The 18,539-nt window shown below is 44.5% G+C and overlaps 2 protein-coding genes across 3 annotated transcripts in view; one reads left to right on the forward strand and one right to left on the reverse strand.

Annotated features, from left to right (window-relative positions):
• Nucleotides 1-18,539, reverse strand: part of CTNNA2 (catenin alpha 2) — a 962,660-nt gene that overhangs the window by 317,649 nt on the left and 626,472 nt on the right. The gene's annotated exons all lie outside the window — the stretch shown is intronic.
• Nucleotides 8,169-10,444, forward strand: LRRTM1 (leucine rich repeat transmembrane neuronal 1). Of its 2 annotated transcripts, none has more exons than XM_046662354.1 (2): nt 8,169-8,279; nt 8,551-10,444. In XM_046662354.1, exon 2 carries the CDS (start codon nt 8,610-8,612, stop codon nt 10,176-10,178), a length of 1,569 nt encoding a protein of 522 aa, XP_046518310.1. In that variant the 5' UTR covers nt 8,169-8,279; nt 8,551-8,609; the 3' UTR covers nt 10,179-10,444. The 2 variants fall into 2 exon arrangements, with proteins under 2 accessions (XP_046518310.1, XP_046518311.1); XM_046662355.1 differs by having other exon boundaries at nt 8,248-8,283.

Raw genomic sequence — 18,539 nt, forward strand, 5'->3', positions numbered from 1 at the left:
AGATCTGAGAAAACAAAAGGCAGGGACCACATTATATCTAACTCTGTATCTCAGAAACTAAACCTCCATTTGACTTAAACTAACAAAAATAAGCAAGAACAGCCACAGACCTTTATGTTAAATAATTAAAAGGCATTCTCAAAGCGCTTGTGAGAGATTAAGAAGTGGTCCCAGAGAATGGGAGATAATTTGAATTAAAAGATAAATGCATCCAATTGGGCAGATCAATTTACCACAGAAGGCTCATTGCTTACATATGATGGAGAATTTCCTACATAAAATAGATCTGTAAAAGATGGCCATATATAAATGGCATTAATCCATGTGACTTCAACTCCAAAAGGCTGGACCTTCCTAGGTTACTATTTTGTGCCTATATGTCAATGTAATACAGAGGCTTTTTATATTTAGCTCAGATTCCCTAGGCTATTGATTAAGCAGGAATTCAAACCAGTTAATAAGCTCAATTCACCACGAATGTCTGAGCTCAGAACTATGGCAGATTGCAATAAGAAGAGAGTGGACATGTTTACTAGTGCTGTGTGGCGATTCCTATGTTCTTTAAATATGGTCTCTTATGTCTGATCTTCTTCCATACCTTTAGAGGTAGATATTAGCAGGTCCAAAGATCAGGAAAATAACAAGTCTGTCTTTAGGGAGTTTCATTTTACCTGTACGGACAAAATTAGCAACATCTGGAAAATTCTATAAAACAAGATAATTAAATGTCAAGATGTATCAGAGACAAAACTTACTACAGCATTAAATTGGTTCCATTATTTGTGGCTAGGATGAGGAGGTGAGACCTGCTAATACCAAGCAGAAGAACTGTAGTTGTCCAGCTCTCCTCATAAATTCTTGGGACCTGACGGAAAAACAGATTCTTGCACTAGCGTCCTGCTATAGTGCTTGAAACCAAAACTTTAGAATCATTCCTTGGTACAGTGTGAGCCAAGTTAAAGTCAAATGCACCTGTGGACTGCAGTTAAATAAATGGTTCCAAAGCTGTTCTGGCACACTGGTTTGGTATTAATAGGTGTCCCAAATAAGTGGGTGAAACCATGAAAAACAAGATTCCTTGTGATTGAGATAAATAATGTACTGTGAATCTCAAAGAATATAGCAGAGTCTGGTGCATTTCACAAATATATTTAAACATTCTTACCCCCACAGAGCATTATAAGCAACACCGCATTAAACTACTTTCAGACATCAACACCTTTGTGAAAATAATTTGGCTGGCCAGCCACTTAATAAGATGTGTGAATTCCATTCTCATGCACTCCCAGAAGCAACACTGAAGACCCCCAAGCCCAACCCTCCAACTGAAGTGGGAATCTTCTACAGGAAGTAGTGAGGAAATGAGAATAGGAAGGAAGGAAGGATGGTTTCAAGGCATCAAGAACAGATTCAGGCAGGGTTTTCAGTTAGTGCCCCAGCCAGATGAAGGAGAGGAGATCAAAAGACGTTTCTATTTGTGGGATGGCGGAGTTTCTCAAGGAGAAGAGAAAGCAGCAAAAGAGCTATTGGGGGTGAAACGTGCAACCTTTCAGGAGGGCAATCTGGCATTATGTATTGAAAGTATCTAAAAGTCCCCACCCTTTGAACACCAATTCCACTTCGAGAATTAAAATTTAAGGACACAGGTACCCAAACGTACCAAGGTATATGTCCTAGTCTGTTCAAGCTGCTATAATAAACGACCATAGCCTGGGTGGCTTAAACAACAAACATTTATTTTTCACAGTTCTAGAAGCATGGAAGTCTAAAATCAAGGTGCCTGCAGATTCAGTATGTGGTAAAGCCTGCTTCCTAGTTCATAGATAGCCTCCTTCTCACTGTCTGCCATCCCATGGCAGAAGGAACCAGAGAGCTCTCTAGAGTCTCAAAATACGGACACTAATCTCATTCGTGAGAGCTCCACTCTCATGACCTAATAACCTCCCCCAGGCTCCACATTCAAATACCATCACAATGGGGATTAGGATTCAACACAGGAATTTTGGGAGGACACAAACATTCAGTCTATAGGAGTATATGAGGATGTTCATCATGGCCATTTTATGGTGGCTAAAAAACAGAAACAACCTAATTGGTAAACAAGAGAAGACACATAAAATAAATAAAATAGAATGGTTTGCAGCCATTGAAGATGATCCTATCAGTTTGTATTCTTCACATGGGAAAATATCAACAATGAAAAAAATAGTTACAAAGTACTATGTATAATGTCACCAGATTTTAAGAAAATATATGTGAAATATACAAATCCCAAAAGAATATGTACCCCAAACTTAGGGGTTTATCTCTGGATCGCTGAATTTTAGGTGACAATCTTCATTTAAAATTTTTTTTCTTGTTATCTTTCATTTTGATGCAATAAAAAGGTAAAACTTAAATGTCCATGAAGAAAACTCACAGATTGGCAGTGATTAAAAAAAACTGAGGAGTTATGTAAGCCTGAAGATGCCTAAAGCTAGTACATACAAGGGCTCTACACTTCCTGATGTACCGATGATAAAATCAAATTTTATTAAGAGCCCTACTAAGTGCTAGGCTCTGTGATAAGTATACACTTTGTGTTCTATGTGTTTGAACTCCAACAGGAGAGTGAAGAAAATACAGAAAGTGGGAGGGGTTTGTCCAAATTTCTACCACCAATTGTGGGCAATCACTTAACATTTCCGGCCCTTCAATTCCTCAATTACAAAACTAGGGAATCAGTGAAGCTTGAGTTCCTTTTTCAGGTTAGAATTTGTGAGTGCTATAATAGAATGCTTCTCAAAATTTGATGTTAACCTGGGACTAATGGTAAAATGCAGACTTGATTCAGTGGGTTTAGGGAGCCGCCTAAGAGTCTGCATTTCTAACATGCTCCGTGGCTGATAGTCCCAGGCTTACACTTTTGACTTGCAAGACTCTACTTACATGATCTCATTGAATTTCCCCAAGAATCCCTTAAGAAAGCCATCCTTAGCCCTATTTCACTCATAATGGAGTGACCTATCTAGGATCAAACTGATAGAAAATGGCAAAGCAGAGACCCCAATTGAGATCTTTTTACTCCTAGTCACAAAGATATTTAACACCCCATTCAGTTCTAAAATGTTATAATTAGAAATTACTGCCACACTCATAAAAAGTGAACAAGACCAGGAAGAGGACTGGTAAAGGTAAGCTTCTAATGGAATTCAGAAGAATGAGAGATCACTTCACATGAGGACCAGTTAAGAAGTCATAAAAGAAATTTGACATCAACTTTGAAGGATAGCTAGAATGAAGGTAAGCAAAGATGGAAAATACATATGCAGCCGTAAGGTTAATAGGGCGTGATCAGAGCATATGGCAATGCAGAGAAAACTTGTATAGAGGGGCCTAGGATAACAAGACAGGCTTCATGGACTGAATCAGATATTTATTACAAGAGCCAAAGAAAGACAACTCAAAGGTTGAGCCTTAGACACTAGAAGAATACAGTCAACTAAATTTTCAGTACAGCATTGGAAACCCCTTACCAACTTCCTTCTCCTCAACATAGAGATTCCATTTGTCCCTGTCTACCTTCCTCTTCCCCCCTAGCACCAGGGAATTAGTCTACTCATCGTGATAGAAGCATGCCAGTTTCCATACTTGTACTTACACTTTCACAATGATCACCCCTCCTGTCAGCTCACCTACATCTTGAGTCCGTAAACTACTTCATCAACTTTGCCTCCTTCAAGGAGGCTTTTTAGCTTTGGTTCCATTTGACCTGTCTGCTCTCTTGTTTGTACATTCTGGAGACATTTACTCTCAAGTACTGGGCAATACATAAGTATTCTCAGCAAAATCTCTCAGTATCTGCTTCTCTTTCCCACCTACAGTTCCCGGAGGAAAGCACTAAGTCATTGCATTTCTTTGCTTTACTCCCATTACTCACATCATGCATGGGGTATGCTAGGTACATCCTTAGTGCTATCAACATTACTGTCTTGTTTTAAGAAAAAGATAAAGTATGATAAGAAAAATCACCTCTCCTTTGTAATTTGTTTCTCCTAAGTAGATCTCCTGAGAGAAGCCCTAGGGCCCCCACCCTCTGGCCCCACATGCATCTCCAGAGGCACTCTGTAAAATGCCAGCTATATGCTGTGTGCCCACAGAAACAACAGAGTTCATTTTCTCCTTTTGCAACCGTGACTCCCACTCTCCTCCCCTTCCTCTAAATGTTTCCTTTTAAAGAAAAGTCATGGTCACTGCTACCAAAAATTAAAGACAACAGCATAAAGCTGAAGGTCCAGGCTGGTGCGAGTGATGACAGAACATTAAAATCACCACTTGAATTTCTCTTTCCTTGAACACTGCCAGAGACTGCTAATGGAAAGTCAATGCCCAGAAATGCATGCTCATTTCAGACTTTTTTCACTTGTGCCTCTTGGTTCACAAACTGTTTTCACTAAAACGAATAAATTGGAGGCGCCCTTCAGTTGAGATGGGAGAGGTATGACATATCCAAAAGACGTTGTACGTGACCACCCCCCCCCCCGCCCCCACAACATGAAGTACCAAGAAAAAGCAGGAGGGTTTATTATGCAAAGGTTAATTTACAAGGTTTAGAAGAGGAGGAATTAATCACCTCTCCCTCCTCCAAGCTATACTTCTGGCCTCTCCAGCTGCACCAAGCGTGTTCTTCTACCTCCTCTCAGTGCCAGATTGTGTTTTGCAATCAGATTCACATTTCATGTAACCCAGAGTTCCTTCCCATTTGCTGAATCCACATTTTCAAGATTCTTATCCCTTCGTACCCCCAGTTCCCATTCACATGTTGGCCTGATGGCTTGGGGTGGTTTTCTTGATGCCCAACTACAATGGCGGTTCAAGCTCCTTCCCCACGTAAACATGGAAAACGTTAAGGGTATTTTCAAAGTGTGTAAAACATCCCTCATCAGCATCCAACACTGAAGGAGAGATGTTTGCTGATGGAAACCCATGGTGAGCTCAGAAAGAGAGACTCATCAAGTGCACATAAGTAGCCACATTATAACCCAGTGAATCAGAAGTTCCTACAAGACAGGGAAAGAGATATGAAAGATCAAACATGAGGAAAGAGAGAACTTCAAGTGAGTTCTTTCCCTTTTTTACTTTTTAGTGTGTTGGACCCTGAGAAGCATGAAATTAAAACTCCTGAAAAACAGCCATACAAACTTGCTGTGGTGACTCAAAAGTTGTCGTTTCTCCACTCAACTTCACTGAAACACTTGATTCATGTTGTTCTTATTTAACCTAATTTGCATTGATTTAATCAGTGCTGGTATGCTTTAAATACATAATAAATTGGGATTCTGCAACTTAGATGACTTAGAATAGCTAAATTTCAATAAAGCTCATTTCAATCTGTTAATGTATACACTTCTGCCAAGGGGTTTAAAATCGTAGAAAAGATGCAAACTTGCCACATTAGAGGTGGGAAAAGTTTAAAGATACCATCCAGACGAAATGATTTGCAGGATAATAACGTGACAAGCAAAACATGTATCTATATCTATATCTATATATATCCTAATTACAGCCTAGATGCATCTTCTAAGTTCTGAGTAGCGTACTTAGAAGAAAACTCACATATAAATGCAGTGGATTTAATTTTATTCCCTTTTCTTCTTGCCAACACTCAACTCTTTTCTGCCTCTCCGTACCAGCTCTACAAATCAAGTGACATCCAAAGTGGGACCTCTTCTTGCCCATTTGGCAGGCTCCATCGCCACTTTGCCAAGCTCCTGCATTAGGAGGATATTCTTCCTAGCAGCCATGGGGATTGGGTGGCTTGTAGGCACAGCACTTGCTGAATGGTTGGCCAGTGTTTACCTGAGCCTGTGCTCCCCCTCCCCCAACTCTTTAGAGTTTATGGCTCAATCAGCTAGCCTGCTGTCAGGAGTAATTGCCTTGGCAAGAGGTGAAAACACTTGATGGTGAAATTGTTTGTCTGTTAAAGTGTTCTTCCGCAGCACCTTGGAGGTGCCAGGACGAAACCTGTAGGTGCCCAGTCCAGAGGTAGGTAGGAGGCAAGAGTGACAAACAGGCAACTATCAAGAATGGCAAAGGAAGGACACCACTTTGAGGTGGGACAGCAAAAGACCCATCTGTCCCTGTAAGAAGCTATGAGATCTTGGATAATTGCCTGAGGTCTCTGTGCCTCTGTTTCATCATGTGCAAAATTAAGGTGGTTGATACTCTAATGTCTCTTCTAGCTCCTAAGACAGCATGTGATGTCTAGGACATTCCAGATTAGTTTTCCTTCCAATTAAATGATGCATCTCTGAGATAAATGACCGGGGCAGAGCTCAGATGAATACAAAATGGAATGATTCATGCCCTGGTTCATAGGACTTTTCCTGAAAAGTACCACTAGTCTTTGGGGACTGTGATTCCACTGGTTGGTGTCTTCAGCTTTGATGCTAAGGACAAACCCAGTTACTTGTCTGAAGTTGATCCAACCTGGGAACTTTGGTAATCCATCTCATTCTTATCACAATGAGTACCACAACAGATAATGTTCACTTATTTTCAGTTCCTGAGAGGCAGAAATGAAGAGAATTCAAAGAAAGGAGCTGGAGATTCACATTTCACTCTCCCTACCACCAACTTGGGCATCTTTGTTGAGAACGTAGCCTTGCCCACACTCACTTCCAGCAGGGTTTCTCTGCCATCTTTGAGGGGTTTTTTTGTGCTTTTTTCTACAGATGACCAACAGGTGCCGGATAATAGCAATACAGACCCTCTCCAGACCAACTGGAATAAGAGAGAGCAAGCTCTTTGTAAGTGCCCCATCTATAAATGATTGTGAATAGAAATAATCAGGCAAGACTTCTCTTTAAACTTAGAAGACACAAATTACTAACAGTCTCAAAGCTTAATTAGGGGTATGGAGGGGGTGGGCTTCATTATGGTTTAAACTACCTCTTCTCTGTTCATTCTCTAGCACGTTCTCCTGGAGTGGGGTGTACTGCGGAGCACAGTAATCACCGTGAGCAGAACGTCAGGGTCAGCCTCTTGGTATCATACAGCAGAATCTTTCCTTAATCCACCGGAGACCCCATAGACATCAATGGAGACTGGTGAAACCCCAGCGGGATCTCAGGAAAGACTCTCCGTACACAGACATACGTTTCTGCCACACTGGGTCTCATACCACTGGGACTAGGATGGCTTCCCAAACCTGCTGGGTTTGAAAAGCATTTCCCCATCCACCACCAAAAACGGCTGGCTGACTGCAGAATTCCAGTGCCCGCAAGGAAAAAAAAAAAATCTTAGCCAAGCCCCCACAATCATTGCTTTCTTCTATCTTCTCTCAAGTTGCTTTTCTAAGGCAAAGGACCAAATGTTGATTTCTCTACAGATTCCTACGTCTCTCTCACACGTAAGCAGCTTTAAAGAGGAAAGGGGGAACATTCCCCAAAGGGGAAGGGGGAGAGAACAGAATCTCTCAGTTTCCCACTTGGAAATATCTGGTCTTTGATGATGCTACCCCAAGCCTCCATCCCCTCTCCCCTTTTTTTGAAATATGGACAAAAAAGCTATAAGTGTTTTACATTTCATCAAAGAATATATATTACTTTAGTGATTCGGTAAAATGTTGGTTTTATGCCCACCCCTTTTCAATCTGCCCATGTCTGAGGTGCTCCGGCAAGACGCACAATCGTGAGCAGCTTACGACACTCAGTGAGCAGTAGGTGCCTGTGCAAGCTCGCACCGCACACTGCCTGGCGGAGGGAAGGAGTCCGGGCGCCGCTCCCCGCTCCCCGCGCCGCCGCCCGCGCCGCCCGCCGCCCGCACCACCCCGCCGCCCGCAAAGCATGAGCGAGCCCGCTCTCCGCAGCCGCCCCGGGCGCGAATGGCAGGCGGTCTCCGCGGAGTGAAAGGTGGCGCCGGTCTGTGGTCCTTTCCAATGACGGACATTAACCAGACTGTCAAATCCTGGGGAGTCGCGAGCCCCGAGTTTGGAGTTTTTTTCCCCACAACGTCACAGTCCGAACTGCAGAGGAAAAGGACAGCGGCAGGAAGGCGAAGCCCGGGCGCCGGCACGTAGTTGGGAAACTTGCGGGTCCTAGAAGTCGCCTCCCCGCCTCGCCGGCCGCCCTTGCAGCCCCGAGCCGAGCAGCAAAGTGAGACATTGTGCGCCTGCCAGATCCGCCGGCCGCAGACCGGGGCTGCCTCGGAAACACAGAGGGGTCTTCTCTCGCCCTGCATATAATTAGCCTGCACACAAAGGGAGCAGCTGAATGGAGGTTGTCACTCTCTGGAAAAGGGTGGGTAAGACACTTTTTAATTAAATTCTTTCCCGAAGATTTTTTTTTCCTCCCTTTTCTTTGCTGCAGCATCTAACATGGACCAAATCACCATCTCTTTGATCTTTCCGTGGCTGTGAACTTTCTATGCTGCCCAGCTTTCTGCATGCTTAGAGGTGAACGTGTGGCTTTGGGGAGGGGGGGTCCTTCTTTATTTCAATATATTTATTTGATTTTTGCCCTTTTCTCCCCCTCCCCCGCTCCCCCTCCCTCGGAATAAAATATGATGTAGATTTCTGACCGAGCGCTTCCAATGGACATTCTCCAGCCTCTCTGGAAAGATTCTCGCTAATGGATTTCCTGCTGCTCGGTCTCTGTCTATACTGGCTGCTGAGGAGGCCCTCGGGGGTGGTCTTGTGTCTGCTGGGGGCCTGCTTTCAGATGCTGCCCGCCGCCCCCAGCGGGTGCCCGCAGCTGTGCCGGTGCGAGGGGCGGCTGCTGTACTGCGAGGCGCTCAACCTCACCGAGGCGCCCCACAACCTGTCCGGCCTGCTGGGCTTGTCCCTGCGCTACAACAGCCTCTCGGAGCTGCGCGCCGGCCAGTTCACGGGGTTAATGCAGCTCACGTGGCTCTATCTGGATCACAATCACATCTGCTCGGTGCAGGGGGACGCCTTTCAGAAACTGCGCCGAGTTAAGGAACTCACACTGAGTTCCAACGAGATCACCCAACTGGCCAATACCACCTTCCGGCCCATGCCCAACCTGCGCAGCGTGGACCTCTCGTACAACAAGCTGCAGGCGCTCGCGCCCGACCTCTTCCATGGGCTGCGGAAGCTCACCACGCTGCATATGCGGGCCAACGCCATCCAGTTCGTGCCGGTGCGCATCTTCCAGGACTGCCGCAGCCTCAAGTTTCTTGACATCGGATACAATCAGCTCAAGAGTCTGGCGCGCAACTCTTTCGCCGGCTTGTTCAAGCTCACTGAGCTGCACTTGGAGCACAACGACTTGGTCAAGGTGAATTTCGCCCACTTCCCGCGCCTCATCTCCTTGCACTCGCTCTGCCTGAGGAGGAACAAGGTGGCCATTGTGGTCAGCTCGCTGGACTGGGTTTGGAACCTGGAGAAAATGGACCTGTCGGGTAACGAGATCGAGTACATGGAGCCCCATGTGTTCGAGACCGTGCCGCACCTGCAGTCCCTGCAGCTGGACTCCAACCGCCTCACCTACATCGAGCCCCGGATCCTCAACTCTTGGAAGTCTCTGACGAGCATCACCCTGGCCGGGAACCTATGGGACTGCGGGCGCAACGTGTGCGCCCTGGCCTCGTGGCTCAGCAACTTCCAGGGGCGCTACGATGGCAACTTGCAGTGCGCCAGCCCCGAGTACGCGCAGGGCGAGGACGTCCTGGACGCCGTGTACGCCTTCCACCTGTGCGAGGATGGGGCCGAGCCCACCAGCGGCCACCTGCTGTCGGCCGTCACCAACCGCAGTGACCTGGGGCTCCCGGCCAGCCTGGCTACCACGCTCGCTGATGGCAGGGAGGGGGAGCTCGACGGCACGCCCGAGCCGGCTACTGTGGCTCTCCCAGGCGGCGAGCACGCCGAGAACGCTGTGCAGATCCACAAGGTGGTCACAGGCACCATGGCCCTCATCTTCTCCTTCCTCATCGTGGTCCTGGTGCTGTATGTCTCCTGGAAGTGTTTCCCAGCCAGCCTCAGGCAGCTCAGACAGTGCTTTGTCACGCAGCGCAGGAAGCAAAAGCAGAAACAGACCATGCATCAGATGGCTGCCATGTCTGCCCAGGAATACTATGTTGATTACAAACCGAACCACATTGAGGGAGCCCTGGTGATCATCAACGAGTATGGCTCATGTACCTGCCACCAGCAGCCCGCGAGGGAATGCGAGGTGTGATTGTCCCAGTGGTTCTCAACCCGTGCGCTACCAAATATGCCTGGGCAGCCGGGGCGGGCCGGCGAGTGCCAGGCTGGAGTCTCCTTGTCTGTGCTCTGATATGCTCCCTGACTGAAACTGTAGGGGATCTCTCCTAGAGACTTGACATTTTAGCTTTATTGTGTCTTAAAAACAAAAACGAAATAAAACACAACAAAAATCCCACCCCACCACCTTCAGGACAGTCTATCTTAAATTTCATATGAGATCTCCTTCCTCCCTTTGAAGATCTGTCCATATTCAGGAATCTGAGAGTGTAAAAAGGTACCATTGATTTTTTTTTTTTTTGTAAACTAAAATGTTTAAAATAAAATAGCATTTACAGTTTTTACAGACTGGTGTAACCTAAATGAATTGTTACGTGTGTTAAAAGAGAAGTTACAGTCAAAATTTCCTTTCCTCTGTGTGTATCCGTGTGTGATGGGGGTTGGGGGAAGATGTCCAGTGGACAGAGGGAAAATCCAGAAATTCGGGAGCAAAGTAGTCAGACTCAATTTGAAATATTAAGAAGGATAGACAAAGCTTATCAGGTTGATTTATCCCACATGGGTAAGGACTGAAAAAAAGGAAGACCCTTTATATTATTTTTAGGGGGGTGCCGTGCAATCTAACCACTTTAAAGCAAGTGAAAGGTGGACTGAGGACTGAGCATCAGTGCTGAGCCTTTAAGGCAGAGATCGTTGCTAACGGCTTTTAAAAGGCAGTGCCAGACAGTCTGTCCTACGAACAAGAAACATTTTTTGCACTTAATGTAACAATCTTTCAAATCAATTCAAAATCTCACCCCCAAATGCCACTTGTTCTTAATTCTCCTAAGCCTTTGATTCAGCAGGCTTTGTAGCATTTGTGCCCTTTTCCATACTCTCCTGCCTTCTGTGGTCTGATTGAGGGGAATAGGTGGAACCCAAATGCTCAGTGATGAAAGCTGTGCCTCTGGAGTACATTGCTAAGACTGCAGCAGACTCAGGCTCTGAGCAGCGACGGCACACTCCTAGTTACTATGGGAAACAGTGAGAAAATCTCACCTCAGGATGAATGCCTACTGGGTAATGACTTGTAGCGGGAGACGTTAGTGTTAGTGGCAGACGTGATGCAGAAGCAATGAAAGGGGCAGGGTGGGGTGGGGTGGGGTTGGGGAAGATCATCATTTGATCCTGTGTTCGAATATTACTGAGATGGGAATAATTTGTTAGCCCAGGACAGAAAAGCTGCCTCTTCTCAGATTGCCCTTTTCTGTAATACTTGCTCTCCCTGTGTCGTTTAACTTTCTTCTGTGTTGGGATTCATGACTGCCCCTTCCCACCTTTCATAGGTTTCCAGGTCCATCACTGAGATTTAACTTGTTTATTAAACTAAATTAAAGAGTAGTAGCAGTTGGAGTGTGTGGGAAGGGACAGGGGTAGGAGTATGTGTGTTGGATGGGAGGGGTCTTTCACTAGCTAACAATTTAAGCAAATGCATGCCTGAAATAAACTGTCTTGGATGGCAGATGGTGAACACCGAACTAATGTTGTCCATGTCCAGAAGTCTTTCTCAAACTCAGGTGCTCACCCCTCTGAATGCTCCCACAGTCTGGCATCTTTCTTTTTTCTTCCTCTTTTTTAAGAGAGAAGTCCAAATAGCGGGAAGACAGTTGGGGAAAAGACATACATAAGCATCTCCTCAAATGCAAATGCTTCCAGCCACCTACCTAAAAAAGGCAAAATCAGCTGTTTGAAATGCAGAATGGCATCAGCAGGAGGTTTACTTAAGATGAGGATTGGTAGTAGATTTCTCTTCTACCTACAGGAGAAACCAATATGCCTAAAAATACTGCTTCTAAGAGGCTCTTTCAAGAGAAATAGTTTGCAAATGTCTCTAAGATGTTAAGCTTTGGAAGAGAGTTTCTTTCTCACACACACACACACACACACACACACACACACCCACCACACACACACACCCCAGCTCATTCTTCCTGACCAGGAAACTTTATCCGGTTTTGTTTATAATGAAAACATGACATTATGACACACACCATGCACATACCCATTTAGACTGTTAATGTTCTAGAAGAGAGGTGCTTTGTTTGATGACTTTGAGGAGGGGGTTTTGGATATAGTCTAAGCATGATCATTTGGGGCTGCCGTTTTGAATAGTGTATCACTTGGAGGGCAGGGGTTCCAGGAACATCTATAATTAAACCCCACTAAAGAGACCTCCTCTAATAGACAATGTAGATTTTTGGGAAAAAAAATCTCCGAATTGTGGCAATTGAGGGAAAGCTCCTGGGATTCCATTGATTTAATCTCCTCATAAGGAAGGCTACCGGAATCCAGTGCCAAAAGCTGCTCTGGGTGGTGTATTAACGGCTGTGTTGGTGTGTTTATAGGGAAGGCTTCCCAAAGCAATGCCTTTCTGGCAAACATCAGAACCACAGGTCCCCCCTATCTCCTAGAAATAGAGATGTTGGAAACTGTAAAATTCATCTATCCCCAAGACTCTTTTTCTTTTCTTTTTTTTTCCATGTGATCATGAGAAAAAGCGAGAGAATGTGCGCTTTGTTTTATGCTGCTGCGCACCCCCCAATATTACTGAACACCACATATGTAGAAGATCTTAAGTCCCTGTAAATCTAATGAAAGATCCTTGTAAGAGGAATCTGCCAACTTGAGACATGGAGAGCAAATGATGGCTACAGAAAGCTGTGTTCTTACTTTGTGTGTGTGTGTGTGTCAGTGTCTCTCTGTGTTGTGTGTCTTTGTAGGCAAGCAAAAATGTTTTCTACACAAACAGAGGAATTTAGCTCCCATCGTTCAGGCTCCTGCGCCTCTTGCTCTGGAGAATGGCCAGGGGAGGGAGAAGGCAAGAATAACGGAAATCTGTAGTTTTAACTAAGGTTTTGTGACACTTGAAATCTTTTCTTTCTCAAATTAATTAATCTTTAAGCTTCAAGAAACTTGCTCTGACCCCTGTAAGCAAGCTACTGAGCATTAAAAAGAGAATCTAATTTTTAAAGGTGTAGCATCTTTTTTTTGTTCTTCCCACAGAGGGTGCTAATCTCATTATCCTGTGCTATCTGAAAAGAACTGAAGGCCACAATTCACATCTCTTCCTGGGCATTGTGATGGATTAACCCTCCCTTTGCAGTATCTTCCCAGATGATTAAAGTTCAGCCATGGTATAGAGGTTTTTAGAATATTTATCTAGAAGAAAAGTCTTTTCAAATAACAAATTATACTCTCACGCCAGTCTTAGCCCCCTCATTTTTAAAATTGTGCCAGAGAGAGTAGGTTAAATGCAACCCATCCTTTGATCTACACTCAGAGAAGAGGCAGCCCCCGATGCTCTGACTTAGCTGTGATGGTTGAGACCAGTGGTCCCACAACGCACCCCAGGCTCCCAAGACTGAAAAGTTGCCATCACATCCTTTTATTCCAGTAAAAGGAAACTTCCTTTTTTTTTAATCTGTTTTTTCTAATCTCCCAAGCTCCTCAAAGTATAAGAGGGCCCTACCTTTCCTCCTTGCCTTCAGGAAGGCAGTCATTGGGGATGACTTAGCATCAACAACACATTTATGAGTATGTGTAAGAAATTAGAGGGCAAACACCACTTGCCATTCCTCTCAAGTTTCCTAAGCAACTGCACACAGATCACTGGAGGGTGTGGGGGGACGCCTGTGTTCCTGGGTTATATTAATCGACTTGTCAGCAAGTTTGGCACCTCTTCTATATGGCACAGCCATGTGGAAGGGGGCACTGGTGGATCACAGAGCCTGGTAAAATGAAAGGCATCAGATGCCCCTCTCACAGAGAACGTTATTGAAAGACCAGAATTGATATCTGTTTTGGAGAATGGGTATTATAATGTTTTAAGTTAAAAGAAGCATCAATTATTCATCTAGATGGGTGGTTATGTTGGTTGATTTGAGTTTGCCATTGATGGAATGTCAAATAACAAGGAATTAGCTGGAATATGACTATTAAACAGTCTCTTGAAATATATTTTGAGGGAAGTTTCAGTATACACACACACACACATATATTGCCATACATATATATATATACACACACATAACCATGCACACATATGATCACATTATGTAACTGCCCGCCAGCATTAATAACCCTCCTACTTTCTTCTTCTATGATCAAACTTTTACTCAGGAAAGGACCTGATAAAATCAGTCACAATTAAGGTGTAAAGGACTGAGGAGGCTGGCGGTATTTTCAGGCATTAGTTAATGAGTGGGTAGGTGCTCTGCTGGATAAGGGATCTTCTGGGCTCCACATGCCATAGGAGAGTGTACTCCTGCTACCTAGTGGTAAGAGCCAGCAAACGGCAGTGCCTTCTTCTGAGAGTATGCTCCTAACTAATGAGTTCTATCTTAGGGTTAGGAAACATATTTCTCCATTAAAAAATGCTCTCCTCTGAATTTTTTCCAGGGATCCAGGAGGCAAATTCTTACTCCTGACTGGTTACCATCTCCTAGCCTTCCTCAACTGGACACAGTTTCTAAAGGTCTTTGGTTTTTCGCTCAGAGAGAAGGGCCTGGCTATTACATACATCAGGTTTAGTGAGAGATGTAAATGAGATGGAAAAAATAAAATTTACTGAGTATTTGGAATGAGAGCTTTTACCTGGATTTCAATATGTGAGAGAGGTACTAGGAACCTTATCTTTACATGAGGAATCTGAGGCTTAGAGAGGTTAAATACTTCATACAAAGTCACCCAGCTAGTAATTGGGAGCACTGGTATTCGGTGTGGTGGCCTTTTTACTACCCTGTGTCTTCTTTCCTTGAACGGTGTCCCCCTGCCCCTCACCCCCCAACTCCTCTACCTAGCAAAGAGCCTAGGACTAGCCTGGCCATAGGGTACAAGCTCACTATATTCCTGTTGCATGACATGGGCGCAATGCTTGAATCCAGGAATTTTCATCACGACTTTGCTCTGGCCTCTGGTAATTGGATAATGCAGGACTCTGCCAATAGAGGAGACCTCTCACAGGCTTCCAGGAGCAAATGTCCAGTTAATTATCCAGTCCAACCTCTAACCAGAGGATTCTGGACTCAGAGAGAGTAAGGTATGAGTATCCATGTATTATTGTCAGGGATTTATTCACATTTCTTTCTTGGTCATAAATAGGCTAGGTCTCTACGGCAGTGGTTCTGCCATATGAACAACTGGTAATGTCTGGAAACATTTTTGATTTGCATGCATGGAGTGAGGGATGCTACTGGCATCCAGTGGGTAAAGGTCATGGATCCTGCTAAACATCCTACAGTGCACAGGAAAGCCCCCTCACGTGGAATTATTTGTCCCCAAATGCCAAGAGGGCCAAGGTTGAGAAACTCTGCTCCATGGTATGAAGAAATGAGGCTGTCTAACCCAACATGCTGTGCTCCTGCTTTTCTTGGCATAGCCTTTGTAAGGAGGAGTTGGAGTTTGGTTCACCCAGATCTCTTCCCTTTTAATCTTCCTCTCTCTTGCAGAGAACTGGAAATCTAAATTAAAATCCCTCAGGTTGGTTGTTAATCAGCAAGAGGACCTGTGGTTAGCACATGTTTCTCGAAGAACATATGGCAAAATTTAAACTAACTGAGACAAAACTTGTCAGAACCCTCAATTGACCCACTTTTTGCTTAGCAATACCTCATTTAGGAAACGGGAAAAAAATGAAGATAACAGTGGAAATTTAATTAACGAGAAGGAAAATGAGAAACTTGATATTCCTTTCAGGAGCTCTTCTGAAGTCTGAACAAATTTAGCCTACCTGCCTGTGTTTTCTTCCCCAACTAAGCCTGGAATGTCTCTGAAGTGGGATTGTGCTTCCATTTAAAAAATTAATGGCTTATCTAGTGAGTAGGGTGGACATATTAATCAGGAAAATGATCTCAGACCTTAGAAATGGGATGGTCTAGAGATGCAGGCATCGAAAACGGAAGTGCATTTGGGGCCAGGCAGACAACAGAGATGAGTGAAGTTCATGGGCATACAACATTATGGGGGAACTGGAGGGTTCACTGAAAAAAAAAGGCAGTTTACATTTGAGTGGTCCTGGTTAATCACAACACTTCTACAGGCCAGGTCAAGTGATTGCTCTGGAAGAAACAGGGTCTAGAAGTTGGGAGACTCCCTTTAGACCTGGAGCTGTTATTGACATGCCTTGGGTTCATCCAGTAATTGTCTTGCTGCAATGGGCCTCTGTCTCTTTGCCTTTAGGAGAATTTATCCAGGTATTCCCTAGGAATCTTTCCAGTCCTGGGCTTCTATTTTACCATTTTCCCCAACAATAATACATGAAACAAAAGTGGTTTTCAAGCTAGTGCCACTTAACCAGAAAATTAAAATTCCCCTGAACTTCTTTCCCCAGATATTGTGATTCATCAGGCTTGCCTGCGTATGAACAAGGAAAGGTAGATAAAAAATCAGAGAGATAGCTTCAGAGAGGAGGTGGGGATGCTGGACAACTGATAAGAAAGAGCAGACAAGTGTGGGTGGGAAAATAAGTTTTTAGAATGTGCAGGAAGAGTTGAAAGGGAATCCTAGAGAGGACATGCGCACTTATACTTATCCACGCATGAGGCCCGGAACATAGGGATGTGCTATGAGCTGGGCCCAATAAAAAACTTGAAGAATGCCACCCGGGGGTTGGAGTCGGGGCGCAGGGAGGAAGTACAGAAAAACATTTGTGCAGGACTCCTAAAACAACTTGCTGTATTGTAAGAGGCTACAATTAATATTAGGAGTGAGAGCCCTTTTGTAAAACGAGGAGAGAAGGGAGGGAAGGAAAGGGGGAGAGACTGGAAAAAACAAAAGGAAAGGTGGGAGGAAGAGGGTAAGAGAAGAAGAAAGAGAAAAAAAAGAAAAAGAGAGAGCAAGAGGGGAGGAGTTTCAAGATTTGTGCTTTACATTGCTCCAATAATCACCACAAGTTGCTGTGATACACCAACTTGGCCCCTCGACCCTTTTTCATCATCTTTCCTTTTTCTGATCTACCAGGTTGGCTGTTTGCTTCTTCTCAATGTAATGTTGGAAAGCTATTTTTCCTCCTGCTTTGTGAGGAAAAATAATTCATTGTCGAGCCGCATCCTTCTTTCTCTTGCTCAGCTAGGAGAATGCTTGTCAACCCTGGCTGCACACTGGAAAGACTTAGGAACTTTAATGAATACTGATGCCTGGGTCCCTCCCCAAGAGATGCTGATTTAATTGGAGTGCGGCCTTAGTGAGGAGACTTTTTAAAGCTTCCCAGGTGATTCCAAAGTTCTCTCAAGGTTGAGAAGCCCTGAGCTACAGGGTCACAAGAATCAGAGCACATGCAGCTCAGCAACCTACGAGATCCGCCAGTCTGAATGCAGCTCTTCCAAAAGACCTGGTGGGCTGGGGGCTGGGCTGGATAGGGTCAGTGCTCAGTGAGGAGCCCCCTGTTGACTCCATCTGGTGGGGCTGATATTCTGAGAAAGATGTGCAAGCATAGTTATGCCTGTAATTTGTTTCTGAGGATATATGGTTTATAATTATTTTATTTATTTTAATTCTCTCCACAATCTCTCAAGGCAGACACAAACTTGTCCCATTTTTGAGACAAGAAGACTTGGATTGGGAGAGGGTAAGTAGCTTGCCCAAGATCGATGCTACTGCCAGGCCAGGCACCCATAACTGCCTCTTCTAAATTCTGTGTGCCTCTCCCTCTACCTCTTCTCTTTCCTTCTCTGGTGGGTTGCGTCATTGTGAGGCAGAGTTGTCACTGCTCCAAATACAAAAGTCAGCAAGTCTTCTAGGAGGAGTCCCAGAGAACACATTGCATACATGCTCCTACGTCCTCTCCTTCTCCAACTGGAGTCTGGCAATGTCAAAGTTGGCACTACAGTCCCACCACTGACCTTTTGTGCTGCCACCACTACCCCATTCCTATCCAAGTAGATGTCAACTCTTTCCAAATACCCCAGCACCAAAATGTCCCCTTTCCACTCAGGCCCCTGCCATAAACTCCTTCTCCACCAACTTTTTAAAGAAAGTGAAAACAAAGTCCTAGTAGAAAATTGATGGATGGATGGTGATAATAATTCTCCTCAGAGATTTTTTAGCTTAAACAAGGATGTTTAGGGGAAATAACCTAAAGAAATTGCTCTAATGCGAGAATTTCAGCGACTGAAACAGCTGGGTGATATATATTTGGACAGGAGATCCTTCCTTGTTCCCCTCAAATGAACCAACACAGGGTATTGCTCATGGATAAGACCAGATCCACCAACAGTTTATAGGGCTTAAAATAAAACCAGGATAAAGATTCACTCTTCCAACATATTTCCTCTCCTTAAACCAATGTCCTCTTTAAAAA

This window comes from Equus quagga, chromosome 5 (assembly GCF_021613505.1).
Source record: "Equus quagga isolate Etosha38 chromosome 5, UCLA_HA_Equagga_1.0, whole genome shotgun sequence".
Taxonomy (NCBI): domain Eukaryota; kingdom Metazoa; phylum Chordata; class Mammalia; order Perissodactyla; family Equidae; genus Equus; species Equus quagga.

What these genes read in the sequence shown, in the direction of transcription:
- LRRTM1 (XM_046662354.1), top strand. Translation starts at nt 8,610, where the DNA reads ATGGATTTCCTGCTGCTCGGTCTCTGTCTATACTGGCTGCTGAGGAGG.